This window comes from Pimephales promelas, chromosome 2 (genome assembly GCF_988280905.1).
Source record: "Pimephales promelas chromosome 2, fPimPro1.hap1.1, whole genome shotgun sequence".
Taxonomy (NCBI): domain Eukaryota; kingdom Metazoa; phylum Chordata; class Actinopteri; order Cypriniformes; family Leuciscidae; genus Pimephales; species Pimephales promelas.
In genome coordinates this window covers 3,785,374-3,811,646 of record NC_142770.1, presented here as the reverse complement: position 1 = coordinate 3,811,646, position 26,273 = coordinate 3,785,374, and the positions used below count along the sequence as shown (strand labels likewise).

At 42.1% G+C, this 26,273-nt stretch overlaps 5 protein-coding genes across 9 annotated transcripts; 3 read left to right on the top strand and 2 right to left on the bottom strand.

The window, feature by feature from the left end:
- LOC148995726 (uncharacterized) lies at positions 1-21,125 on the bottom strand. The gene is made up of 5 exons (XM_089121649.1): positions 20,928-21,125; positions 20,018-20,338; positions 1,827-1,979; positions 785-858; positions 1-513 (listed from the first exon to the last, which is right to left on the bottom strand). Exons 1-5 carry the CDS (start codon positions 20,974-20,976, stop codon positions 439-441), a joined length of 672 nt encoding a protein of 223 aa, XP_088977775.1. The 5' UTR covers positions 20,977-21,125; the 3' UTR covers positions 1-438.
- Positions 7,226-11,159, top strand: LOC120486666 (murinoglobulin-2-like). Of its 3 annotated transcripts, XM_089121689.1 has the most exons (16): positions 7,226-7,337; positions 7,410-7,494; positions 7,776-7,896; positions 8,007-8,174; positions 8,262-8,323; positions 8,428-8,487; positions 8,565-8,757; positions 8,833-9,329; positions 9,403-9,487; positions 9,555-9,669; positions 9,749-9,869; positions 9,979-10,140; positions 10,211-10,272; positions 10,377-10,438; positions 10,516-10,728; positions 10,804-11,159. In XM_089121689.1, the coding sequence occupies exons 13-16, from the start codon at positions 10,236-10,238 to the stop codon at positions 10,954-10,956; spliced, it is 465 nt and encodes a 154-aa protein (XP_088977815.1). In that variant the 5' UTR covers positions 7,226-7,337; positions 7,410-7,494; positions 7,776-7,896; positions 8,007-8,174; positions 8,262-8,323; positions 8,428-8,487; positions 8,565-8,757; positions 8,833-9,329; positions 9,403-9,487; positions 9,555-9,669; positions 9,749-9,869; positions 9,979-10,140; positions 10,211-10,235; the 3' UTR covers positions 10,957-11,159. The 3 variants fall into 3 exon arrangements, with proteins under 3 accessions (XP_088977815.1, XP_088977814.1, XP_088977813.1); XM_089121688.1 differs by having other exon boundaries at positions 8,833-9,487; positions 9,624-9,669; XM_089121687.1 differs by having other exon boundaries at positions 8,833-9,487.
- Positions 11,543-13,430, top strand: LOC120460389 (pregnancy zone protein-like). 2 transcript variants are annotated; one of them, XM_089121698.1, is made up of 8 exons: positions 11,543-11,812; positions 11,880-11,994; positions 12,074-12,194; positions 12,305-12,472; positions 12,560-12,621; positions 12,726-12,788; positions 12,866-13,078; positions 13,154-13,430. In XM_089121698.1, the coding sequence occupies exons 1-4, from the start codon at positions 11,784-11,786 to the stop codon at positions 12,445-12,447; spliced, it is 408 nt and encodes a 135-aa protein (XP_088977824.1). In that variant the 5' UTR covers positions 11,543-11,783; the 3' UTR covers positions 12,448-12,472; positions 12,560-12,621; positions 12,726-12,788; positions 12,866-13,078; positions 13,154-13,430. The 2 variants fall into 2 exon arrangements, with proteins under 2 accessions (XP_088977824.1, XP_088977825.1); XM_089121699.1 differs by lacking the exon at positions 11,880-11,994.
- LOC120486690 (uncharacterized) lies at positions 14,222-19,836 on the top strand. Of its 2 annotated transcripts, none has more exons than XM_089121176.1 (3): positions 14,222-14,338; positions 14,446-14,551; positions 14,911-19,836. In XM_089121176.1, exon 3 carries the CDS (start codon positions 15,845-15,847, stop codon positions 16,991-16,993), a length of 1,149 nt encoding a protein of 382 aa, XP_088977302.1. In that variant the 5' UTR covers positions 14,222-14,338; positions 14,446-14,551; positions 14,911-15,844; the 3' UTR covers positions 16,994-19,836. The 2 variants fall into 2 exon arrangements, with proteins under 2 accessions (XP_088977302.1, XP_088977298.1); XM_089121172.1 differs by having other exon boundaries at positions 14,446-14,568.
- A 32-nt stretch (positions 21,126-21,157) lies between the features above and the next one.
- On the bottom strand, positions 21,158-26,094 carry LOC148995725 (uncharacterized). The gene is made up of 4 exons (XM_089121690.1): positions 25,967-26,094; positions 24,625-24,954; positions 23,190-23,311; positions 21,158-22,588 (listed from the first exon to the last, which is right to left on the bottom strand). The coding sequence occupies exons 1-3, from the start codon at positions 26,016-26,018 to the stop codon at positions 23,232-23,234; spliced, it is 462 nt and encodes a 153-aa protein (XP_088977816.1). The 5' UTR covers positions 26,019-26,094; the 3' UTR covers positions 21,158-22,588; positions 23,190-23,231.
- Between the last annotated feature and the right edge of the window lie 179 nt (positions 26,095-26,273).

The window sequence follows — 26,273 nt, the reverse complement described above, 5'->3', positions numbered from 1 at the left end:
AATCCCTCTTTTGGCATTAAACAATGACTGTCAGGATTTACTTAAGAGACATGCTCTATATGTGCCGAACAGTGCGGACAGGCTCATTTGCATATGCATTTGTGGGAGTTTCCTTTTCAAATGCAAAATTTATTTAAATATATCACGCGATATGATTTACAAAGGTTTGCGCTCGTCAATTTATTGGTGTTTGCTGCATTATTTACCACCCCAAAAATCATTATTTAACCAAAAGGCTCTTGGTAGATGTTTAGTAAATCTGGTCCATGGTCTCTTTAAGGAGTCAAACATGAAATTGCTCCAATGAACCATACAATTTAGATTCACTTTTTTTAGGGGGTAATTTCTTTCATCAATCTTCAAGTATCACAAATGATGATTCTCACAATCCCTAAACTCAACCAAAGACAAACTGAGAGCGATGGCAAAGATCTGATACTAGAAAAAGACTGAAGATTGATCATCTTTGTTGGCAAGAGGTGCATACTCCACATGATCCTCCTCTTTAATATCCTGCAAAAGAATAAACAAACTAATGTTCAGTCCACTTACATTTGTAAAGTACAACTTCATCTGTTTGTATTGGGACTGAATGAACCATTCATGATGGAATAGTTAATTGCATTGTTGGATCTACTGTAAACTTCCCTGCATGCTTTTAGCACTGCATTAGGAGAGTAAATGTTCAAATAAAAGAAATGTTACCTCAAAAATGTAAAAAATAAATGACTTTATATTTTCTGGAAGTATGTTTTCCTAGAGCAACTCAATGAAGGAATCTTACCAATTTGTGTGAGTTTCTTTTGTGGAAAGTCGGATCAGCGTAAGTGATCTCTTTATCAGGAGTCTGAACTGTTTCTACAACAAAAATAATATGCATTAACAACAACCTAGATCTGTTTATTTTGCATGCTAGACTCTAAAAAATGCTGGGTTGTTTTAACCCAAATTTGGGTCACATATGGGCAAACCCAAATGTTGGGTTAAAAATGTAATTAAAAAAATACAGTTGAAAGTGAAAGTTGAAGTTGGGTTAAATTGGGGTGGTTTGTCCATATTTGACCCAAATTTGGGTTGAAACAACCCAGCATTTTTTTAGAGTTGTCAGAGTTAAAGCATTAATGCAAGTAAATATTTAAAACAAACGAGATAATCAGAGACCAAGAAAACCAAAACTGAACAGAGCAGAGAAACATGAACTAAATAAAACTTAATATACACTCTAAAAAATGCTGGGTTGTTTTAACCCAATTTTGGGTCAAATATGGACAAACCCAAAATGCTGGGTTAAAAATGTAATGTAAAAATGTAACCCAACGGCTGGGTTAGTCCATATTTGACCCAAAGTTGGGTTAAAACAACCCAGCATTTTTTAGAGTGTAAAAGTCCCCAAACATGACAACAACAAAGTGTTGAATGCTTCATTCTGATTGGTTATTCTAATATGTCCTATTATTTAAATCCAGTTAAAGTAGTTCCACTGCCTACAATATCAAATAAACAAGTGCCCACAAAGTCACTGACCAAGTCAATAAATAAAATTAACAATAGACTCTAAAAAATGCTGGGTTGTTTTAACCCAACTTTGGGTCAAATATGCAATATGCACAAACTCAAACATTGGGTTAAAAATTTAATTTAAAAATGTAACCAAATGGTTGGGTTTGTCCATATTTGACCTAAAATTGGATTAAAACAACAGCATTTTTTTAGAGTGGTGAAACTATTTACATGTTTCCCCACTTACACACACACATGGACAGAATTTTTTTTTTGATAAAATATTTTGCAACTGAAAAGCTACGTGTTATTTAGGTTACACTTGCCTTCTTGGTCAGATTTTCTGTGATTCCTGCAGATCCAGAAGATCCCAAATCCTACAACAATCAACAGAGATCCAGCAGCCGAGAACAACGCTATCAGAAACACTGACACTGGAGGAGGAGGAGGAGGAGGAGGAGGAGGAGAGTGTGTGTCCGCTGTAATGATAAAGAAAGAAGTGAGCGCATCAGTCTGATCTACAACAGAAGACAGAGATCAGGTCAGTAAATACACACACGACACATATCATCAGTGCTGTCGTAGTCAGGGGCGTTTCTAGGTTTTAAAAACATCAGGGGCTGAACCCGAAACATCAGGGCCTGGGGTGGGTAATAAGATAACTCGAAACAGAGAATAATGTATATTGCAGGCCTATACGCGGGGGCAGACTGGTTAAGAAAAAACATCTGTAACCACACCAGCCCACATTATCACACACATGCAAAGGTGAGGTAGCAGACCTACATTTGTGCATTTTAAGGTCATAAAAATGGTATAACAATAGCTTTAAAAGCATGTCAGTGGGCAGTAGCATAAAATATTACAGGTTCTTGAATATGAGAATGAGGATGTTGAAATGAATGATCCACGCTTGGATGCAAATGCAGAATGTTTCTGCTTATTGTTGACAATATAGGTACACAATCACAAATTTCAAATAGGAATGGCCTTAATGAGAACTCTTTCAAGGATTATTATTTCAATCAAACACCAGTGCAATCTTTTTGTGTCCAGAGGAAAAGGAGCAATTTATATATTAGCATTAAAGATTGGTTTCAGCAACTTGTTTCTTTCTAAGGTTAGCTAATCAATATTTTTTGGCACTAATCTGTTAAGTTAAAGTTCAATTGTGCACTCCTAAAGACAGTCACTTGTCACCTCCGACTGGCTTAATGATGCAAGTTGGGCAAACACAGACAAGATATATATAAATAATATATATAAATAGGAATATATTGTAATAATGTTAAAAGGCGTAAAGATAGAGCAAAATATCGTGGGACAATCATTGATGATAATCTTTCCCTTTGGATTGTATGGGCTACGTAAGAAGACAGTGTCTTATAGGAAGTTAAGAAATTTTGACATTGAAAGGAGGCTCTTAACCACTGTTTATAGATCAATGATTGAATGATTGAAAGTGTTTTAACTTATAATATTGTTTCATGGTATTACAGTGAAACAGTGGCTAGTGAAACTAACACGAGTAATCAATGAAGCAAATAAGATCATCGGCCAAAAACGGAGCACAAGAGCTATTCACAATTTTTTTTTTTTTTTTTTTTTGGAGAAAATGGCATTATCAATATATTCAGACCAGACTCATCCCCTCCATTCCTGCTTCAAGATCCCTGCTTCGGGGCGCAGGCTACGGATACCGCTCGCCAAGAGGAATATTTATAAGAGATCATTTTTGGCAGTGACTGTTTTAAACTCAATTCTCAATTGAGGTGTGTGAATTTGCACATACTATTAATTTAACTTATGTGTCATGAATCATGATTCTGCCCTCTTGTCCTACTCTTGAGGCAGGATCATGACAGATCCTTGTTTTGTGTGCAGGCACATGGCCTTGTGTTTGGGCTGTGTGTGTTCTGGCCACACCCCCTGCTTGTGCTTGTTACCCTCGTTTTGACATCATTGCTTCATCTATGTCACCTGCTGTCAATGTCTGTTTCTCCCTATTTGATCCCCTTGTGTTTGCTATCCTGTGCCACGTGCCATGTGTATACCTTGTGAGTATTGTCTTGTTGTGATCTTGTAAAAATCCTGTATGTGAAAGTTTTATTAGTCTTTATTTTCCCTACCAGTGTTGTTTTCCCCCTCGTGGGTTTTGTTTTCCCAGTTTTCTGTTATCAATAAACGTTGTGTGTTTGCATACTGTCTGCAATTGGGTTCATCTGCTATCCAGTATGTTAATTATTTATTTTTTTATGTGGTTTGTAACGTGATTTTTGTGCCAGTGACAAAGATGAATTTGACAAATCAAATTCGCATTCATGTTATTATATGCCTATTTAGATGTCAGTCGGATATGATGGACACTTGATTTATGGTAATTGAGAATGCACGCGCATCCCATTTACGACAGGTTGGAATTCATTAACACACACATTTTACTATGACATCTGACGTTTACGATGTATTTGTAAATCATGAGAAGAGTTTTCGGGAAGGTCTCTTTACGCGCAAATCACTCTCATATTTACTCGTATATTTACGAATGTTTCATGACTGAGACTCACTGTGAGGAACTGCAGACACTCCGGCCAATGGTGACGTCACACGCATTCCTCTATTTATAATTTCTGAACATTGAATCTCAGAATTTATTCACCCTTTTCTCGTGGTTTCTCAATTGAGTTCATACAAGTATAGAGTAGAAAAGCAATTATTTTAATCATTTGCTCATTGCAACGCAGTGTGACAACATGCCCCCCTGCACAACTGGGACAAAGTTCTCTTAAATATAGGATTAAAACCCGGCTAGTCAGTCTTCTGCTGTCACACCAGCATTCAAAAACTATCGCAACTGTTAATTAACAGATATAAGATGAAATAATATCAACTTTAAAATGAACACAAGAAACTTACTTTTGCTATGGTTAAATAAAGGTTCAGTAATATCTTCAATTTTATATTTTTTAAATTCTATAGTGTTGATATATGGCAACTAGAAAATTCGTCCGCTAACCTCCATAATATGTCGTGTTTCAAATCAATGCCAGTTGGAACTCCTAATCAAATGATAACATTAATTAGGCTACTACCAGGTGGTGGTTAATTAATTGAATTAACGAGATGAATGCGTTCCTGATATATTAGAGTCTGAAGAGTGGCTTGATAAGGGTTAGTCTTGGGTGAGCTGTCCTCATGGCTGTGAGGGAGATTTGTGTTTGGAAGAAACTCATTTTCACCCTTTTTCTCTTTGCTGTTGATGGACTTAAAGAACCAGGTAAGTACCATTAGGCTTTGAAGCGAACAGAAGCATTCTGTTTTTATGTTGGAGTTGTTTACTAAACTTTATAGATGGTGAAAGTAAGCTTTGTGAACCACTACTCTTGGTTTGTTTGCCATCCAGTGATCAAATGGATGATGATCATGTGTTTTTTTTTTGTTTCCCCTTTCCTAATCTTGATCATTCCTAACAGATATCCTTGACTCGTTTTGATGAGACTCCAATTGTAAACAAAGTGACAGCGTCGATATGGCTCCAGCAGTGCAGATTCTGGTCTATGGCGTTCTTCCCAGTGAGAATGTGCTCTTAACACCCTTGACTCCAGTGTGGACCATCGGCCATTCGGCCTCCCTCTGTTGGACATTACATCTTCTTTGCCATGGACTTGCAGCCCATTCACTGCCCTACGGCTCTCCACCTCTTTCGCCTTTGACTAGCTCCGCCCTCCCTCAGGTTCAACCTCCATATGGTTGCTGCAGCTCTGCCTCTCAGGATCGCTGCTTCCACTTCAGGGGGTCGGCGCTGTGGCCTAGTCGCGGTCGCCTAGGTCTTTGTGTCTCACTGCCTCATCGCTTCTCTGGCTATGTGGTGTGCTCCACCTCCATCATCTCCGGTAATCCCCTTGGTAGTGTTGGGACTCTTCACTCCATGGCTACTCCATTCTGCGACACCGCCGAGGGATGCAGTCCTGACTGTGGGCTGGGTCTCCGTCTGCCCTTCCCTGCTCAAGGCCTCCCCCCCTGGCTGTCACCACCATCTGCACCAACCTTTTGCATGGTTCTCTTCGGCTTTTTATTGTCCTCCAGCTAAGCCGCATTCCTTCCGTATGGATGCCTGCGGGTGCTAGTATAGACCATTACAACACAAAAGACTACATTTTATCCAATGGCTTGCAGTTTCAATGTCCCTAACTAGTCTAAGGGACGTGGAAATTGCTAGCTGTTGAATAAAATGTAGTCTTTTGTTGTAATGGTCTATACTAACTTTTGCTACTGAATGTGATCTTTTAATGTGATGGGCGGAAGTAAGTCAGTCGTCCCGTCCGTTCCGTCCAAGCGTCCGTCCGTTCCGTCCAAGCGTCCGTCCGTTCCGTCCAAGCGTCCGTCCGTTCCGTCCAAGCGTCCGTCCGTTCCGTCCAAGCGTCCGTCCCGTCCGTCTGTCCAAGCGTCCGTCTGTTCCGTCCAAGCGTCCGTTCCGTCCGTTCCGTCCAAGCGTCCGTTCCGTCCGTTCCGTCCAAGCGTCCGTTCCGTCCGTTCCGTCCAAGCGTCCGTTCCGTCCGTTCCGTCCAAGCGTCCGTTCCGTCCGTTCCGTCCAAGCGTCCGTTCCGTCCGTTCCGTCCAAGCGTCCGTTCCGTCCGTTCCGTCCAAGCGTCCGTTCCGTCCGTTCCGTCCAAGCGTCCGTTCCGTCCGTTCCGTCCAAGCGTCCGTTCCGTCCAAGCGTCCGTCCCGTCCGTTCCGCCCAAGCGTCCGTCCCGTCCGTCCGTCTGTCCAAGCGTCCGTCTGGTTCGTCCAAGCGTCCGTTCCGTCCAAGCGTCCGTTCCGTCCAAGCGTCCGTTCCGTCCAAGCGTCCGTTCCGTCCAAGCGTCCGTTCCGTCCAAGCGTCCGTTCCGTCCGTTCCGTCCAAGCGTCCGTTCCGTCCGTTCCGTCCAAGCGTCCGTTCCGTCCGTTCCGTCCAAGCGTCCGTTCCGTCCGTTCCGTCCAAGCGTCCGTTCCGTCCGTTCCGTCCAAGCGTCCGTTCCGTCCGTTCCGTCCAAGCGTCCGTCCCGTCCAAGCGTCCGTCCCGTCCGTTCCGTCCAAGCGTCCGTCCCGTCCGTTCCGTCCAAGCGACCGTCCCGTCCGTTCCGTCCAAGCGTCCGTCCGTTCCGCCCAAGCGTCCGTCCGTCTGCCCAAGCGTCCGTCCCGTCCGCCCAAGCGTCCGTCCCGTCCGCCCAAGCGTCCGTCCCGTCCGCCCAAGCGTCCGTCCGGTCCGCCCAAGCGTCCGTCCGGTCCGCCCAAGCGTCCGTCCGGTCCGTCCGTCCGCCCAAGCGTCCGTCCGGTCCGTCCGGTCCGTCCGTCCGCCCAAGCGTCCGTCCCGTCCGTCCGTCCGGTCCGTCCAAGCGTCCGTCCGTCCCGTCCGTCCGTCCAAGCCGTCTGTCCGTCCGTCCGTCCGTCCAAGCGTCCGGGGAAGAGCAGATGACACCCAGCCCACAGTCAGGACTGCATCACACGGCGGCCGGCCGTCCGTAGCTGGAGGAAAGGTGGTGCAGGTGGTGGTGACAGCCGGGGGGGGGTGGCCTTGAGCAGGGAAAAGCCGACGGAGACCCAGCCCACAGTCAGGACTGCATCCCATGGTGGCGTCGCAGAATGGAGTAGCCATGGAGTGAAGAGTCCCAACATTACCAAGGGGATTGCCGGAGGTGTTGGAGGTGGAGCACACCACGTAGCCAGAGAAGAGATGAGGCAGTGAGACACAAAGACCTAGGTGACTGCGACCAGGCTGCGGCGTCGCAGAATGGAGTAGCCATGGAGTGAAGAGTGCCAACACTAGTCTCCCAAGTTTTTGAGTTGAAAAAAATACGGTAAGTTGTTGTGTGAGGGCAGTTCAATGACAGATCTGAGGCCTTAATCTAAAGCGCTTGTTTCTGGTTTAGTTTTGCCCAAGTTTGACGTGACTGTAAACGCACTGCAGACCTACAGCGTGGCAGTTATGGGACTGAAAGTTGAGTCTTGAGCCAAGTGAGTGATGCTTTATTTTCTTGTCTTGTGGTTCGTCAGTTCTTTATCTTCTTATGATGTTTCCCAGATATATATATATATATATATATATATATATGGCCAACCTGTACCTGGTCGAGCCTTAGTGGAAGTGTGCTGTGATCCATTTCCATACAGTCTGCTTCATAATTTGACCAGACAGTGCCTGACTCAAACCGCAAATGTGTGTAACTCCTGCCTTACTGCTGAGGGTTTTTCTTTTGCCTGTGCTTGACTTAATTGTGTCTTTGTTCTCCTACCAGATGAATGCCACGGGCTGTGCCTCTCTTACTGTTGATGCGTCAGTGTTTTTCAACACCAAATTTGAAGACCAAATGCAAGACGCATTTCTTGTAAATGTGAATGTTACTGAGGAGGGAACAGGTGAGCTATTGGCTGATCTGAACCATGTACTCTTTATCATCTTTAGAAGACATCCACTTTAAGACACAAAGTTGATATTATTCACTGTTAGTTTGGACTTTCTCTCGCAGATGTAATGGTGTCCATCTGCAATGGTGTCCTTTACAAACAAAGCTGTATATCTCTTGGAGGGGAGCAACTGGCCCAACAAACTGCTGTTGAATCTAACCACAAACAAGAATGGACGAGCTGGGTTCTCCATAAACAGTGCTAATCTTAAGGCTGATCTGAATCTGGTGGTATGACATGTATTTTGTAACATGTCATTGTAATAGAGATTTGTAACATTCTCTAGCATGATGCTGATTAAGTTTGATCTTCCCCAGGCGAGTGCTAATCCAGAGGTTTTTTATGGTTGTAAATCGCCATACTTCACTACAGATACAAGGTTTGTTTAGCTTCTCCTACCTGTTTCTCCCAACAACCCATCGTTTAGTGAACTGACTATAGTGAAGCTCGATCAGACGCTCAAATGTGGTGCTTCATTTCCAGTGACCGTGGAGTATTCATTTGTTGGAGAGGCTGGTAGCTACAGCGCTGACAATCTATATGGTGAGTGGACATTAGTTTTGTAGTTAAGTTTGCTGGTCTGTTTGTTCCGCAACTTGCACACCCATGTCTTCTGTCAGGTCTCATCCAAAGGAGTGATCGTCCTCCATGGATTTGATTGATGCAGTCACAAGTGGCTCTGTGACGTTCCAGTTGTCTGTCAGCGTCGATATGGCTCCAGCAGTGCAGATTCTGGTCTACAGCGTTCTTCCCAGTGAGAATGTAGTTGCTGCTAGTGTGCCGTTTGACACCGATATGTGTTTCCAGAACCAGGTACTGTATGATGTGGCTATTTTTCAATTTGGGTATGTTGGTGTGTGTCCTACAGCGTGTTGGTCCTTGTTCCAGGTGTCTCTGCAGTTTTCTCCAGCTACGGTTGTTCCTGCGGAGGGAAACGTTCTGAAGGTTTCTGCTCAAGCAGGATCTCTGTGTGGCCTCAGTGCTGTAAATCAGAGCGTCCGGATCATGGAGCCAGGATCATGGAGCCAGGAAGACGTCTGAGTGCTGAAAGGGTGTCTGAGTGCCTCAATCAGGTTTTTTGTTTGGGCTTTTAATCTGAATATTTCAGTGTGTGGCACTTCTGATTAGAATGCCACTTTAGTTTACTCCGGCCGTCTGTGCGACCGTCCGTCTGTCTGTCTGTCTGTCCGTCCGTCCATGCGTGCGACCGTCTGTGCGTGCGACCGTCCGTCCGTCCGTGAGTGCGTCCGTGCGTGCGAACGTCCGTCCGTGCGTCCGTCTGTCCGTCCATCAGACACAAAGACCTAGGCGCCGCAGAATGGAGAAGCCATGGCGTGAAGAGTCCCAACACTAGTCTCCCAAGTCTTTGAGGTGAAAAAAATACGGTAAGTTGTTGTGTAAGGGAAGTTCAATGACTGATCTGAGGCCTTAATCTAAAGCGCTTTGTTTCTGGTTTAGTTTCGCCCAAGTTTGACGTGACCTTATACGCACCACAGACCTACAGCGTTGCAGTTATGGGACTGAAAGTTGAGTCTTGTGCCAAGTGAGTGATGCTTTATTTTCTTGTCTTGTGGTTCGTCAGTTCTTTATCTTGTTCTGATGTTTGCCAGATGTACATATGGCCAACCTGTACCTGGTCAAGTCTTAGTGGAAGTGTTCTGTGATCCATTTCCATACAGTCTGCTTCATAATTTGACCAGACAGTTCCTGACTCAAACCGCAAAGGTGTGTGACTCCTGCCTTACTGCTGAGGGTTTTTCTTTTGCCTGTGCTTGACTTTCTTGTGTCTTTGTTCTCCTACCAGATGAATGCCACGGGCTGTGCCTCTCTTACTGTTGATGCGTCAGTGTTTTTCAACACCAAATTTGAAGACCACATGCAAGACGCATTTCTTGTAAATGTGAATGTTACTGAGGAGGGAACAGGTGAGCTATTGGCTGATCTGAACCATGTACTCTTTATCATCTTTAGAAGACATCCACTTTAAGACACAAAGTTGATATTATTCACTGTTGTTTGGACTTTCTCTCGCAGATGTAATGGTGTCAATCTGCAATGGTGTCCTTTACTAACAAAGCTGTATATCTCTTGGAGGGGGGCAACTGGCCCAACAAACTGCTGTTGAATCTAACCACAAACAAGAATGGACGGGCTGCGGTCTCCCTAAACAATTTTAAGGCTGATCTGAATCTGGTGGTACGACTTGTATTTTGTAAAAATTAAGACTTTCTCTAACATGATGCTGATTAAGTTTGATCTTCCCCAGGCGAGTGCTAATCCAGAGGTTTTTTATGGTTCTAAATCGCCATACTTCACTACAGATACAAGGTTTGTTCAGCTTCTCCTACCTGTTTCTCCCAACAACCCATCGTTTAGTGAACTGACTATAGTGAAGCTCTATCAGACGCTCAAATGTGGTGCTTCATTTCCAGTGACCGTGGAGTATTCATTTGTTGGAGAGGCTGGTAGCTACAGCGCTGACATAATCTATATGGTGAGTGGACATTAGTTTTGTAGTTAAGTTTGCTGGTCTGTTTGTTCCGCAACTTGCACACCCATGTCTTCTGTCAGGTCTTATCCAAAGGAGTGATCGTCCTCCATGGATTTCAGACGGTTAAAGCAAAGGCTGGTGATGCAGTCACAAGTGGCTCTGTGACGTTCCAGTTGTCTGTCAGCGTCGATATGGCTCCAGCAGTGCAGATTCTGGTCTACAGCGTTCTTTCCAGTGAGAATGTAGTTGCTGCTAGTGTGCCGTTTGACACCGATATGTGTTTCCAGAACCAGGTACTGTATGATGTGGCTATTTTTCAATTTGGGTATGTTGGTGTGTGTCCTACAGCGTGTTGGTCCTCGTTCCAGGTGTCTCTGCAGTTTTCTCCAGCTACGGTTGTTCCTGCGGAGGGAAACGTTCTGAAGGTTTCTGCTCAAGCAGGATCTCTGTGTAGGCTCAGTGCTGTAAATCAGAGCGTCCGGATCATGGAGCCAGGATCATGGAGCCAGGAAGACGTCTGAGTGCTGAAAGGGTGTCTGTGTGCCTCAATCAGGTTTTTTGTTTGGGCTTTTAATCTGAATATTTCAGTGTGTGGCCCTTCTGATTAGAATGCCACTTTAGTTTACGCCAGTGTCTGAAGTACAAGGGCCTGAATTTTTATCGCAACTTCAGTGGCGGTATGTCTGTTAGTTTGATTCTTGCTCTAGAAATTGGTACATGACTTAAAGATAAAATGAAAAAATGTAGGCTTGTGTTGTAATGGTCTATACTAGCTTTTGTTACTGAATGTGGTCTTTTAATATGACGGTTGAAAGGACGTCCGTCCGTCCGTCCGTCCGTGCGTGCGACCGTCCGTCTGTGCGTCTGTCCGTCCATCCGTGAGTGCGTCCGTGCGTGCGAACGTTCGTCCGTGCGTCCGTCTGTGCGTCCGTCCGTCCGTGCGTGCGTGTGACCGTCCGTCTGTGCGTCCGTCCGTCCGTGAGTGCGTCCGTGCGTGCGACCGTCCGTCTGTGCGTGCGTCCGTCCGGGCGTGCGTGCGACCGTCCGTCTGTGCGTGCGTCCGTCCGTGAGTGCGTCCGTGCGTGCGACCGTCCGTCCGTGAGTGCGTCCGTCTGTCCGTCCATCTGACACAAAGACCTAGGCGCCGCAGAATGGAGAAGCCATGGAGTGGAGAGTCCCAACACTAGTCTCCCAAGTCTTTGAGGTGAAAAAAATACAGTAAGTTGTTTGTGTAAGGGAAGTTCAATGACTGATCTGAGGCCTTAATCTAAAGCGCTTTGTTTCTGGTTTAGTTTTGCCCAAGTTTGACGTGACCGTAAACACACTGCAGATCTACAGCGTTGCAGTTATGGGACTGAAAGTTGAGTCTTGTGCCAAGTGAGTGATGCATTATTTTCTTGTCTTGTGGTTGGTCAGTTCTTTATCTTGTTTTGATGTTTGCCAGATGTACATATGGCCAACCTGTACCTGGTCAAGTCTTAGTGGAAGTGTGCTGTGATCCATTTCCATACAGTCTGCTTCATAATTTGATCAGACAGTGCCTGACTCAAACCGCAAAGGTGTGTGACTCCTGCCTTACTGCTGAGGGTTTTTCTTTTGCCTGTGCTTGACTTTCTTGTGTCTTTGTTCTCCTACCAGGTGAATGCCACGGGCTGTGCCTCTCTTACTGTTGATGCGTCAGTGTTTTTCAACACCAAATTTGAAGACCAAATGCAAGACACATTTCTTGTAAATGTGAATGTTACTGAGGAGGGAACAGGTGAGCTATTGGCTGATCTGAACCATGTACTCTTTATCATCTTTAGAAGACATGCACTTTAAGCCACAAAGTTGATATTCTTCACTGTTTGTTTGGACTTTCTCTCGCAGATGTAATGGTGTCCATCTGCAATGGTGTCCTTTACAAACAAAGCTGTATATCTCTTGGAGGGGAGCAACTGGCCCAACAAACTGCTGTTGAATCTAACCACAAACAAGAATGGACGGGCTGGGTTCTCCATAAACAGTGCTAATCTTAAGGCTGATCTGAATCTGGTGGTATGACATGTATTTTGTAACATGTCATTGTAATAGAGATTTGTAACATTCTCTAGCATGATGCTGATTAAGTTTGATCTTCCCCAGGCGAGTGCTAATCCAGAGGTTTTTTATGGTTGTAAATCGCCATACTTCACTACAGATACAAGGTTTGTTTAGCTTCTCCTACCTGTTTCTCCCAACAACCCATCGTTTAGTGAACTGACTATAGTGAAGCTCTATCAGACGCTCAAATGTGGTGCTTCATTTCCAGTGACCGTGGAGTTATTCATTTGTTGGAGAGGCTGGTAGCTACAGCGCTGACATAATCTATATGGTGAGTGGACATTAGTTTTGTAGTTAAGTTTGCTGGTCTGTTTGTTCCGCAACTTGCACACCCATGTCTTCTGTCAGGTCTTATCCAAAGGAGTGATCGTCCTCCATGGATTTCAGACGGTTAAAGCAAAGGCTGGTGATGCAGTCACAAGTGGCTCTGTGACGTTCCAGTTGTCTGTCAGCGTCGATATGGCTCCAGCAGTGCAGATTCTGGTCTACAGCGTTCTTCCCAGTGAGAATGTAGTTGCTGCTAGTGTGCCGTTTGACACCGATATGTGTTTCCAGAACCAGGTACTGTATGATGTGGCTATTTTTCAATTCGGGAATGTTGGTGTGTGTCCTACAGCGTGTTGGTCCTTGTTCCAGGTGTCTCTGCAGTTTTCTCCAGCTACGGTTGTTCCTGCGGAGGGAAACGTTCTGATGGTTTCTGCTCAAGCAGGATCTCTGTGTAGGCTCAGTGCTGTAAATCAGAGCGTCCGGATCATGGAGCCAGGAAGACGTCTGAGTGCTGAAAGCGTGTCTGTGTGCCTCAATCAGGTTTTTTGTTTGGGCTTTTAATCTGAAAATTTCAGTGTGTGGCACTTCTGATTAGAATGTCCGTCTGATGTGGAGCGACCGTCCGTCCGTGCGTGCGACCGTGCGTCCGTCCATCCGTCCATCCGTCCGTGCGACCGTCCGTCCGTGCGTGCAACCGTGCAACCGTGCGTCCGTCCGTCCGTGCGTGCAACCGTGCAACCGTGCGTCCGTCCGTGCGTGCGACCGTGCGTCCGTCCGTCCGTGCGTGCGACCGTGCGTCCGTCCGTGCGACCGTGCGTGCGACCGTGCGTCCGTCCGTCCGTGCGTGCGACCGTGCGTCCGTCCGTCCGTGCGACCGTGCGTGCGACCGTCCGTTCGTGCGTCCGTCTGTCCGTCCATCAGACACAAAGACCTAGGCACCGCAGAATGGAGAAGCCATGGAGTGAAGAGTCCCAACACTAGTCTCCCAAGGCTTTGAGGTGAAAAAAATACGGTAAGTTGTTTGTGTAAGGGAAGTTCAATGACTGATCTGAGGCCTTAATCTAAAGCGCTTTGTTTCTGGTTTAGTTTTGCCCAAGTTTGACGTGACCGTAAACGCACTGCAGACCTACAGCGTTGCAGTTATGGGACTGAAAGTTGAGTCTTGTGCCAAGTGAGTGATGCTTTATTTTCTTGTCTTGTGGTTGGTCAGTTCTTTATCTTGTTATGATGTTTCCCAGATGTATATATGGCCAACCTGTACCTGGTCAAGTCTTAGTGGAAGTGTGCTGTGATCCATTTCCATCCAGTCTGCTTCATAATTTGACCCAGACAGTTCCTGACTAAAACCGCAAAGGTGTGTGACTCCTGCCTTATTGCTGAGGGTTTTCCTTTCGCCTGTGCTTGACTTTCTTTTGTCTTTGTTCTCCTACCAGGTGAATGCCACGGGCTGTGCCTCTCTTACTGTTGATGCGTCAGTGTTTTTCAACACCAAATTTGAAGACCACATGCAAGACACATTTCTTCAAAATGGGAATGTTACTGAGGAGGGAACAGGTGAGCTATTGGCTGATCTGAACCATATACTCTATCATCTTTAGAAGAAATCCACTTTAAGCTGGAAAGTTGATATTCTTCACTGTTGTTTGGACTTTCTCTCGCAGATGTAGTGGTGTCAAAATCTGCAATGGTGTCCTTTACAAACAAAGCTGTACATCTCTTGGAGGGGAGCAACTGGCCCAACAAACACGAATCTAACTGGAATACTGTGTGCGTACATCTTAAAAGTATGTAGTAAAATACTCTTTCATGTATATATTAGTAGATTTATTTGTGGTTATGTTACGTTGCAGTACTAAAAGTTTGTTTGTTCCTTTGAGGTAGTCCATGTAAGCTTGATCGTACATTCATTTCAGCATAAAACGCTAAATTAGACTTTGAATGTTACCTTTTGATCATTATGTGGAAATGTTTAATTCGGTTTCATCTGATAATTTATTTAAAGTGAATGTGTATAAACCTAAGGAAACTTACAGCTGCTGGACTTGTATAATGTCTTTATCTTCAGTTATTACTGTTTCTGATTCATTGTGTTTATATTCATTATTGTTATTATTGTTCATTTTTAGAACCACACTCATACTGATGTATGAATCGAAAGACAACAGTAAAAAACTTTATTGTGGACATGGACCATGTGATTGTTCTGCCTGAACAATCTGTAGCGGTTGTCACCCAGTTTAAGATCCGCACCTCAACAACTTTCATACAAAATTTGGTCCTTCGAGCTGGAGCAGACAGCTACTACAGCATTACCATGTCTAGAACAGGAAGACAGGCTACGTCAGTGCCACCAGTGGTTCGACCACGTCGACAGGTCATCCCACCAAGATACTTGACTTCTATTTTGATTACACAGTGCCACATCAGTTACTTCATTCTGATGAACAGCCTACAAATGGTGCCACTGGATCTGAGCCAGGTAAAAGGCCTGCATTTAAAGAGTTCACATGTATTGAAAGCGGACCAGAACTAATGAAAAGTATGAGCACTGGATCAAGTGAAAGGATCACCGCCACGGCCAATCGCCATCACCGCCACGGCCAATGCCCCGTACTCTGACTTCTCCAAGGCGAATAATTTATGCAGATCAGAGAGTTCTCTCCTCAAGTCCATATACAGCAGCCACTGAGGGCAGGCCAGTTCTGCCTAGAGATCAAGATGATCCTTCTCAGCCCATGAGAGCACTGCCTGTAGATTCACGAGGTGACCTTCTGCATTCTCATTCTGTCAGTCACAAAGAGATTGATCTCACTGACAACCTAGGAGACCGGAGACCTACCAGGCTCGGCAACTCGGCTAACTTCAAGTCATCCTTTCTCTTCTTATGAACCAACTCAATCCCAACACAAGCTAGCTCATCAAGAAGATGCTACATATCCTCAACCTGGTATTAGGCACAGAGATAGAACACGTGGTTACTACAACACAGACCACAGAGGCCATAACTATATTTCCACTGACCAAAGAGATCGCAACCAATATCCCGCAGCTGTTCAGTTTATGCCTCAGGACTACAGTCAAGAGACAGCAGCTACGTATGGGACTTATAAAGATCATAGTCTGAACTGCAAACCCGTCCGCTATTTCCCTTCCACTGAACCATATGGTTATCAGCAACCTTATCATGGGATTCCAGCTACAAGTCCAATCTATGAGGATGAGAGACTTACTCCAAGGGATACATTGGCTCACCATGCATATGAGAGACACTCAGACAGCTATGGTCAATCAGCTCCTAATCCTACAGACAAATCAAGCTTCTTGACCCCACGACAGTACGCAGATTACGCTCAGCCTGAGACGTATCAGCCATACCACCCGGTGCGCCCTCCTTCTCTTCCATATCCTCATGTAGAGCCCACCTACAGAGGTCCTATTCCCACCATTCCTCATTTTTGCAGTGAAGATCCCAGAGAGTTTGCACGACTCGAAATTGCACTGGAGAATTTGCTGTCTGCCGAGGCTACAGAACGTTTCAAGTACCAAATACTCGTTGATCATCTGAAACAGGAGAGTGCTTTGCTCATTGCAGACTCGTACGTCAACAGCAGGTACCCATACGCCAACACCATGAGGTCTCTAACTGCACTTTATGGTCAACCACATCAACTCGCACTGCAAAGAATTGCAGAATTGATGGATGGCCCAAAAATCAGGAGTGGTGACACTAAATCTTTTAGATTGTTTGCCCTCAAAGTGCCTGTATTAGTTGGAATGCTGGACCAACTTGGAGCTAAAGGATGGACAGAGCTCAAATGTGGGTCACATGTTTCACGTCTCCTTGCCCAATTGCCTCATGATCTTAAAGCAAACTTCAGAAGGTTTGTCAACCCCATTCAGAACCCAGTTCCAAAACTGATAGAACTCAGCGATTGGCTAGAATATGAGCTCAGAATACAAGAGGATGAGTCACAGTACGTTAGTAATGTAAGCAGAGCCTACTCTCAGCCACAGAAAGAACAGCAAAGGAATTGCAAGCCGGTTCAACGATTTGCTACTGTCTTGCATGGTGGCGAACAGAGTAAACCAGCAAGTGTTACAGCAGTCAAGAAGGAGAAACCGACAAAGTACTACCCCTTCTCCAACACTGTGCAGCAATACTTCAATCAGTGCGCTAATTTCAAATTGATCAAGTGGAGTCTTGGCTGAAGTCAAATCAGAAGTGCTTTAGGTGTGGCTGTGATCACCAGATCTCACAATGTAATCTTAAAGCCAAATGCAAAAAATGAGAAAAGAGACATTTAGAAATACTGCATGACTTCAATGTCAAAGGTAAACGTGAAACACAAGCTTCAGCAGAAAACAGTTGTCTTGTGAACTCAGAAGTAGAGACTTTGTATATGGACAGACCAACTGCAGGCAGCAAAGGTCAGCCGAGTGATCTTGAGAAATGGAGAGAAGGAACTTGACACATACGCTATGTTGGATGACGGATCAGAGAGGACAATGTTACTGTATGAAGCAGCACAGCAACTTGATCTTCAAGGACTTCCTGAAGATATAGCCCCCCATACTGTGAGACAAGACATACGGGTTGTTCATGGGGTGGCTGTTTCATTCTCAGTAGCTTCTGCATTTCAGCCAAACAAATCCTTCACCATTTAAAGAGCTTTTACAGCCAAAGAACTGAGCCTCGCAAAACACACTTGCCCTGTAGAGTTGCTGCTGAAGAAATACAGATATCTACAAGGTCTGCCCATTCCCTCATTGCAGCAGGCTCAACCACTCTTACTCATTGGCTCAGATTATCCACATTTAATCACAGCTACAGAGCCAGTACGCCTCGGACCTCTTGGCGGTCCTGCCGCTGTGAAAACCAGACTTGGGTGGACTCTGCAGGGCCCCTCAAAAGTCCTTGCCAGTCATCTCTTACCACAACAGTGTCTAACCTCCACTTTGTCAGCAGAAGCCGAACTGTTCAACAATGTACAGAAATTGTGGCAAATGGACACGCTTCCGTATAGGAGTGAGACACAGAAGCGGTGCAAATCCTTGGCAGTTGGAGACATTCAAAGTATGCAACACCTCTCCTCTGGAAAAGAAATCTTCCACCTTTGCAATCAGTTAAAGAAGCAGTAACAGCCCATTTAAGAAGTACAGAAAAACGCCTTTTGCAGAACACAGATCTTGCTTCAGTGTATGTTAAAGAAGTGCAGAAACTTGAAAAGGCAGGCTATATCTCAAAGCTGACACCAGAGGAGATGGATAAAAGCCGATGGAATCAAGGTCCACAGTTCTTAACTCGGTCAGTTAGTAGTTGGCCCAAACAGCCTCATGATGTTGTAAGCGATGACATCCAAGAACACCGCAGTTATACTGTCTGTGGAGCGCTATCCTCCAGTCAAATCCCAGATATCTATTGATACAATTCACTTCAAGATCTGATTAAGGCTACTGCTATTTCCCTTCATGGGATGGCAGACGAAAGTGAACTCTCTGCTGACGACTATACAACAAGCTGAACAGGAACTTCTGAGACGTCCTCAAGTTGAAAGCTTCCCAGAAGAAATAGCCCCACTCCAGTTAGGTAAACCTTTATCTCACTCTAGTCGTCTTCTAACTCGAGCCCCAGAGTATGATCACAAAGCCAAATTAGTCAGAGTAGCTGGACACCTCCGCAGATGTAAGCACTTGCTCAGACACTCTACACCCTATTGTCTTAGATCCTGCTCACCCTCTTGTAATGCTTCTGATTCAACATCACGACAACCTCCTGTTACATCCAGGACCTGAGCGCGTGTTCGCAGAACTGAGACGAAAATATTGGATCGTAAGAGGCAGAGAGGCAGTAAAAAGACACCAGCGCAGCTGCTTTGAATGTAAGAAATGGCGAGGAAAGCCAGAAATTGCTATGATGGCGGATTTCCCTCAGTCTAACCTTCGGTTGTTTCGTCCAGCTTTCAATTCAATGGGCATTGACTGTTTTGGCCTCTTCCAGGTTAAGTTTGGATGCAGATGTGAAAAACGTTGGGGAATACTGCATAAGTACCTTACTACCAAAGCAACTTCTATTGAGCAATGACACAGACTCCTTTTTCATGTCGTTAAGAAGGTTCATAGCTCGCAGAGGGAAACCATATGAAGTGCTTTCTGATGACGGCACAAATTTCAAAGGAGGTATTACAGAACTTCAATGCCTTCAACGCACTTCACCCAATCTTGAAGGAGAATCTGGCTTCTCAACAGATGAACTTCCGTCTAAACCCACCAAATGCACCGCGTTTTGGTGGATCTTGGGAGAGAGAGGTTAGATCTATCAAGACTGCACTGCGTACCTCTCTTGGTTCTCAATCTGTGCCAGAGAAAGTACTGAACACGGTACTTGTGGAAATAGAGGGAATATTGAACTCCAGACCATTGGGATATGTTTCCTCAGACATTGCAGATATAGACCCAGTGGCACCTAATTCCCTCGTCATGGGACGTCCATCTTCTGGATTACCACAAGTTGTTTATCCGGAATCGGAAATGCTCAGTCGTAGGAGATGGCGCCATAGCCAGATTCTAATTGAAAATTTCTGGAAATGTTTCATACGGCGTTACCTCCCCGACTTGCAACGACGACAAAAATGGCAAAAAGAATCAGACAACCTTCAAATTGGTGAAGTTGTGATGATTGTGGACCAGCAAGCACCCAGAGCCTTAATAGATTGTTTCAAGTTTTTGGTGAAGATTTCTCAGAGGAAGTTTTTATAGGGGGTGTGAAATATAATTTTTTGAAAAGAAGGAAGATGTGACTGTTAAATTATTTCACAGGAACTGCGAAATTGGCAATATGGAAAACCAGGAAAAATCAAGGATTATCAAGAAATAAAAATCAAGAAATCAAGAATCAGTGATCTGTGGTGTGTTAATGATGCTTTGTGTGTTTACGATGGAAATCTGGTTTTGGAATTTTAATGTGTTTTTTTTTTATTATTATTATTTTCCATATATACAAATAATGTTCATAGTTGAATATTAAGTGTTTTAAATAAAGTTTTGTAAACCTCTCCCTCTCTCCTCTGGTGCGCAATCTAAACTTGAGCGTGTTGTGTAACCATAGCTTGATCTGCTTGAATATTTTAGTCGTCTTTAACACATGATTCCGAAGGATAGATTAAAATACCATCCATTAAGAAGTCTTGATATGGATGCCATGCATAAAAGACAGGACAAATGATCTCTACTCACCATAGACAGAAACATTGAATGTTTTTGATGTTATTTTCACTCCCTTTATCTCTAGTTTATAAACTCCAGTGTGTTCAGTTGTGGTGTGTGTGATGGTCAGAGATCCAGTTTGATTGTCCAGCTTCAGTCTGTCTCTGAATCTCCCATCAGGAACATCATCATATGTGGTGAAGTTTTGTTTCTCAATGCTGATTTTAGCTATCAGAGACTTTTCAGCTCCATATTTCCACATTATATCATCATCTTCAGATATTTCAGTAATATTAGTATTTAGAGTAACAGAATCTCCCTCCATCACCGACACTGACTCACCAAACACACCTGATGAACACACAGATTTACACAGATTACTGTTTCTGATGGTTTCCTGTATCCTGAAGCTGTAGTTTTTATCATTTACATGTGAACCGACGAACATTCACAACAGCAGCAGAAACACAAAATGAAAAGTGAGATATGACAGACGTGTGTGTGTGTCGCTTTGATCTTTATTAGTTTTAAATGTATTTGCTGTACAGTTAAGCCAAGATTAAAAAGTTTACTTGTGTTGGATATTTCATAAGACACTTACGAGTAAACCAAACTCCCCTTGTATCACCATCTCTCTCTGGGTTCCTGCATATTTTGACCAATGAGTTTTGTAGCTCTATTTTTAAACTTGTAGTTTTAGAAATGTATTTTTTTTTAAAGGATAAAAATCTACTGATATTTGATAGAAATTGAAATGTTTTGGCTTTCTAAGCCTCCATGCAGATCATACACTGAGACATTTACATAAAGAGAATTCCATAACTTTTAACATTTTATTTTTATGACATTTCTAGAGCTGGAAATTTTGTTGTCTTCAACAGAGACCTGAATTAGCAGCTTTTTCGCTAAACTAAACCAAAAAATATGTATTTTAACTTACCAGTCAGACTCCAGCAGCACAAACAGAACAAAGCAAACATGTGAAACATTTTCTCCAGTAGTCAGTGTGTGAGGAAACACTCAGTCTATATATGTATATCCTCCCACGACATAGTTTGACCCTCCTAGTTTCACACATTGTATTGCTCATGATAGGCTATAATGTTGTAGATCATCTGGCCCATATCAAGACTTCTTAATGGATTCTTTAGTTTTGTCATTCTTTATAACAGTCTGACTGTTAAATTTCCAAAAGTAGAAGAATATTGTGGGAATTGTGTAAAAACTACATTTCATGGTAAAATCGGGCAAAATTCAAGTGATTTAATATTGTTTCATTTATTTGCGTATTTATTCAAGTCTTGGTGTATAAATAAAGAGTTAAACCCGTCTGCCATCTCACAGTTTCAGTTTTACTCAAGTCGATCATCAGAGTCAAACTGAAACTGATTCCAGATCAGCACACACACTTCACTCTTCACACACTTCAACATTATCTGCTTCATTGGTGTGTTTAGTGTTGAATTATTAAAGTGTTTATTCCAGAATAATACCAAACATGAATCAGCAGGGTTTAAGAGAACACAGAACGATAATCTTATTTCGTAAATACATTTTAAAAAATGCATAAGCTCAGCAGCAAAAATAAAAATCTTTATAATATGATTCAAAAATGTTACAAGACACAAAAACACAAAAGGCACAATGTTACAGACACAAAAACACAGAAAAACAATAGCTTTGGTCAACAACACCTACATTTAGGAGCCTGAACAGGGACGGCCAAGAATCTACAGCCCTAAGCAAGATTTTAGATAAAAATTAATAAATAAATAAATATATTATTTAAAAAATAACCAATATATAAAGATAAAAGTGTAATAAAGTAGACAATTTCAGACTAAGTAAACCTAAATCACTGAGATTCATCGCAACAGTTGTGGTTTCTTATAAAAGAAGACACTTGGGAGTTTTGTGTAAAACAAAAGTAAAACAAAAACAAAACAAAAAACGGATGACTAAATTTATATAAAAGAAAAGACACAGTGATTAACTAACATTTTAACACAAGCAGAATGGCCCACAGTGTTAGCGTTGGCAGTGAAGATGTTTTTAATACAGCTATTTCAATATAATACAAAAACATCTGCCATGAAGAGGTGATTTGCTTTCAGCTTTTCTAAAGGATAGGTCAAGTGTGCTAATGATACTAAAAGTAACTGCATAATTATACTTAACATGTTATGGTAATGTATTATAATTAAGTCATGATCCAGAGATGCATTGCACATGCATACATGATGTACATGCAGAGTTTAAATTGGTCCAAAAAATCATGCTGTCAGCTTGTTGTTGTTGTTTATTTTCCCTGAGCGGTTTTCCTAATGCTTGGAGAAAAATCCCATCAGCAAAAACCCGTCGGCAGAGGCACGGTTCAATTACAGGACACCTTGTCAAGGACATCCGTGTGAGAAGTCTTGGTTAAGGGACGTCCTTTTAGCAGCATCTGTCTGAGGATTCTCCGGCTGATGAAAGGACATCTCCGTTACATCCTCGGTTTGATTCTCAACATGGGACGTTTGTTCTGGGACACGAATCACTTGAAATTGATTGTTCAGGATTGATGATTCAGTTCCACGAACACGACCCTTGTTTTTCATTCTGAAGGAAAACAGCACAAGATCAGCGCTTTCTTAAATACATCATTTAGAATAGGCGTGTGTGATGATATCTGAATGAAACCACACATACATTCACACAGATAGTATTGGCAAATGTAATAGTTTACAGATTACAAGATACCATATAATGGAATAAGTTTAACTATTTCAATCACTTTATTAAAGTAATGTATTGTAACATGATCACATTTGATTACTTTTTAGATTATATGAGTATTTATGAATAAACACTCAAAAAAGAAAAATGACAGTAGTCACACCTTTAACATAATCACCACAAACCAATGGGATTTCTAAGCAAGCATTTTCAAACTCCAGAAACAAACTTTGTTTTGGCCTGATTTTCAGTTTTGTTAGGCTTTAACAGTTTGCACAGTTGTTAATCTGCTGCGCATTTAGCGTTTTTATTTTATTTTTTTGCAGTAGATTTAGTTCTCACCAGAAAAGTCACCAGAAAAACACAAACTCTTACTTTGGTCAAGTAGAAAACAAATACACTTTAACATATTTCAAAAAATTATTTTCGCACACAATACATCCCATATTTACATTTTGTATAATCAGCTTTATGTTACACTTGCCGTTTGGTCTTTCTTGTGCAGATTTCCAGCGGCGATCGACTGCTACAGCAGACTGACAGTCACAAACAGCAGAACAACAACAACAACGGCACTTATTCCTGCTGTAACAGCTGAAGATGAACCTGAATCTCGAACAGATGAAGACAGTCATTATTAATAGAAATCAACAGGTAATTGATTTTACCAATACTGTGGACTGATGTTAACATCTTTCTGTTTTTAGTAGAAAGCTCAATGGTATGTAAATTGTGCCATCTGGTGTCTTTTTGAGTAACATCAGCTAAAACAGCATCAGAAAACATCATTTACAGGACAACAGACTGATATCATGCACTTCTCTTGTTATTAACAATATAATGTAGAGTCAAAAAGTATCTGTTTCTCTATACCCGGCTTTGTGTAAACGTGGCTTATAGTTTTCTTGAGATGCTGATTTGGGGGTTTTCATTAGTTGTCAGTTATAATCATCAAAATGAAAAGGAATGAACACTTGAATTATATCAGTCTCTGTGTAATGAATGAATTTAATATCCAAATGTAGCCTAACGTTTTGAATGGAATTACTGAAATAAATCAACTTCTTGGTGATATGACCAGTGCCTATAAAGAGATAAAACACACTCTTCAGTCAGAAAAGCGAAATATTTTCATGTTTTATCCTTATAAACATACACGGTAAAAATATATTGATGGTTTAACTTAAAGTTAGTAACCTGTTTTTTTTTTTTTGTTGTTGTTGTTGTTGTTTTTTAAATTTTAAGTTCATTGAACTGGAAAAAGTGAGTTAATACAATGAAGGAGATTAATTTAACCGTCAGAAACTCAAAATTATATGTTATCTGAACTAAATAAATTATTTAAGTTTATTTGACAAAAGAAAAAATGTTGTGATTACTACACTGTAAAAAAAATATTGTTGGTTTAACTTAAAAAAGTAAGTAACCTGGGTTGCCTTAAAATTTTAAGTTGAATGAACTGGAAAAAGTGAGTTAATACAATGAAGTAGATTAATTTAACCATCAGAAACTCAAAATAATAAGTTATCTGAACTAAATAATTATTATAAAGTTGATTTGACAAAAGAAAATATGTTGTGATAACAAATCTTGAAAATATTTTTTACAGATTTAATATCTAATCTTCAACTCCAGGTGAACTAATAACACTGTATGAAGTAATAGATCCAGTAATAGATCCATCAGATTATAAAACATGAACAAAGATGATGAGACATTATTAATCATACCAAAACAAAAGCAATTGTCAAAGCTAATAACCAATGGAAAAACGTAATATTTCAACACTAATTTGTATATTTAAATCTACAAAGTTAATGTGTTTTGAAGATATGTTCTTTTATATTTTATGTGAATTTGTATACAAAGAAAAAATTAAAATAGCACTGATGTGATTAAAATATAACATAATGACTCACCAGTGACTGAAACACTGAAGATCTTAGTGATGCTGCCGCCGCTGCTGATCACCTTCAGTGTATAAACTCCAGAGTCTGTGTTTGTGGTGTGTGTGATGTTCAGAGATCCAGTCTGATGATCCAGCTTCAGTCTGTCTCTGAATCTCTCGTTACCTTTATTACACTGAACATCTGTACAGATCTTACTCTGGTCTCTATTGATTTGAGCGATGCGAATGTCATTATAATACCATTTAATCTTTTCTTGTTGGTTTGTTTGAACACCAGTGTTTAGAGTGACTGAATCTCCCTCCATCACTGACACTCTCTCTGGATCAACACCAGACACACCTGAAGAAGAAATCAACAGTTTCTTAAGAGCAGAACAACATTATACAACAGGAAAGTGATGTGAAAATGTTAATAATTTTTTTTAAGTAGAGAAATATGTCTGGATTGATACTGTAACAATAACACAGTCTCACGGCAAAGAAACAGCAGGATAATATCAATGATTTACAGCTGAGATGCCAAATCCTGTTCCTGCAGAGTTCAGATCTAATCCTCGATCTTTTTTGATCAGGGTTGAAAATGGCGTTCTGCCAGGAAGACTCAATTGTCGCGTCACTAATTATTACCTTCTCTCCAATTGCGTCTAATAGCCTACTCGCGGTATAAAAGAACGGGTTACACGTTTGAGTTCGCAGATGCTATGGACAGGGCCTAGCCAAAGAACTGTATTGCTTGCTGTGCAATAAATGTATTTATTGTTACAGCCGAGTCTTTCTGGCAGAACTGAACTTTAAAGGCTTGTTTCATGGAGATGCTGAGCACCTGTCCCGCTTTGCGTTGTCTGTGTTGTAACAAAGAAGTATGAAGGTCAATTGCTTTTGCAATTTTTCGGATTTATAAATATTTGGTAACACTTTATTTTACGACCCGTAAACAACTGCGTAAGTACACCGGCTATTTTTTTTTTAATACATTTTATAGTTTTCACATGACTGTATTTAATTCTATTGATTAGTTTGTTAAATGCACATACTTCATCTGTTTGATTATTGTATTATGTTCAATACTGTCTCTTTAAACCATAGGCCTAAATGCATGCTGGCCACTCAAATGGACATCTGAAAATCTCTTATTTTTGAGGTTATCATAATTCATGCATGAAAGGATTAAAGGGTGGGATTTCCGCAAACCTAAATGCCTTATTACATTTTCATATTAGGCTATCATTTCATTTAGCCTAAATACATATTCGCCTACATAGGCCTATCGAATAAAAACACAAACTTCAATTACAAACGACAAATGTCTTTCTGTTGAAAATAAATCAATTAGAAGAGAGGTTATTACATACCATGATTGATTAAGCAAAAGAGTAAAACGGACAATATAAAAATAAGCTTCATTTCTCCCGCTATTATCGCATCATTACACAATAGCACAGCTCCTTTCTCCGCAGCATCCACGGCCCCTGCCTGCAAGTCACGACGGTTATAGATATAGAAAGGCTAGACGGTCGACGTCTGCACCTGGCGGCCATCTTGTCACAGGCAGATCGATCATTGGTAACATTGTTTTAATGGTGCATGTACTTTTTAAATCACCGTAACTTGCTCAATTTTCTACCGATTTTCAAACAGTCTGGTTTGTTATAAACGGCA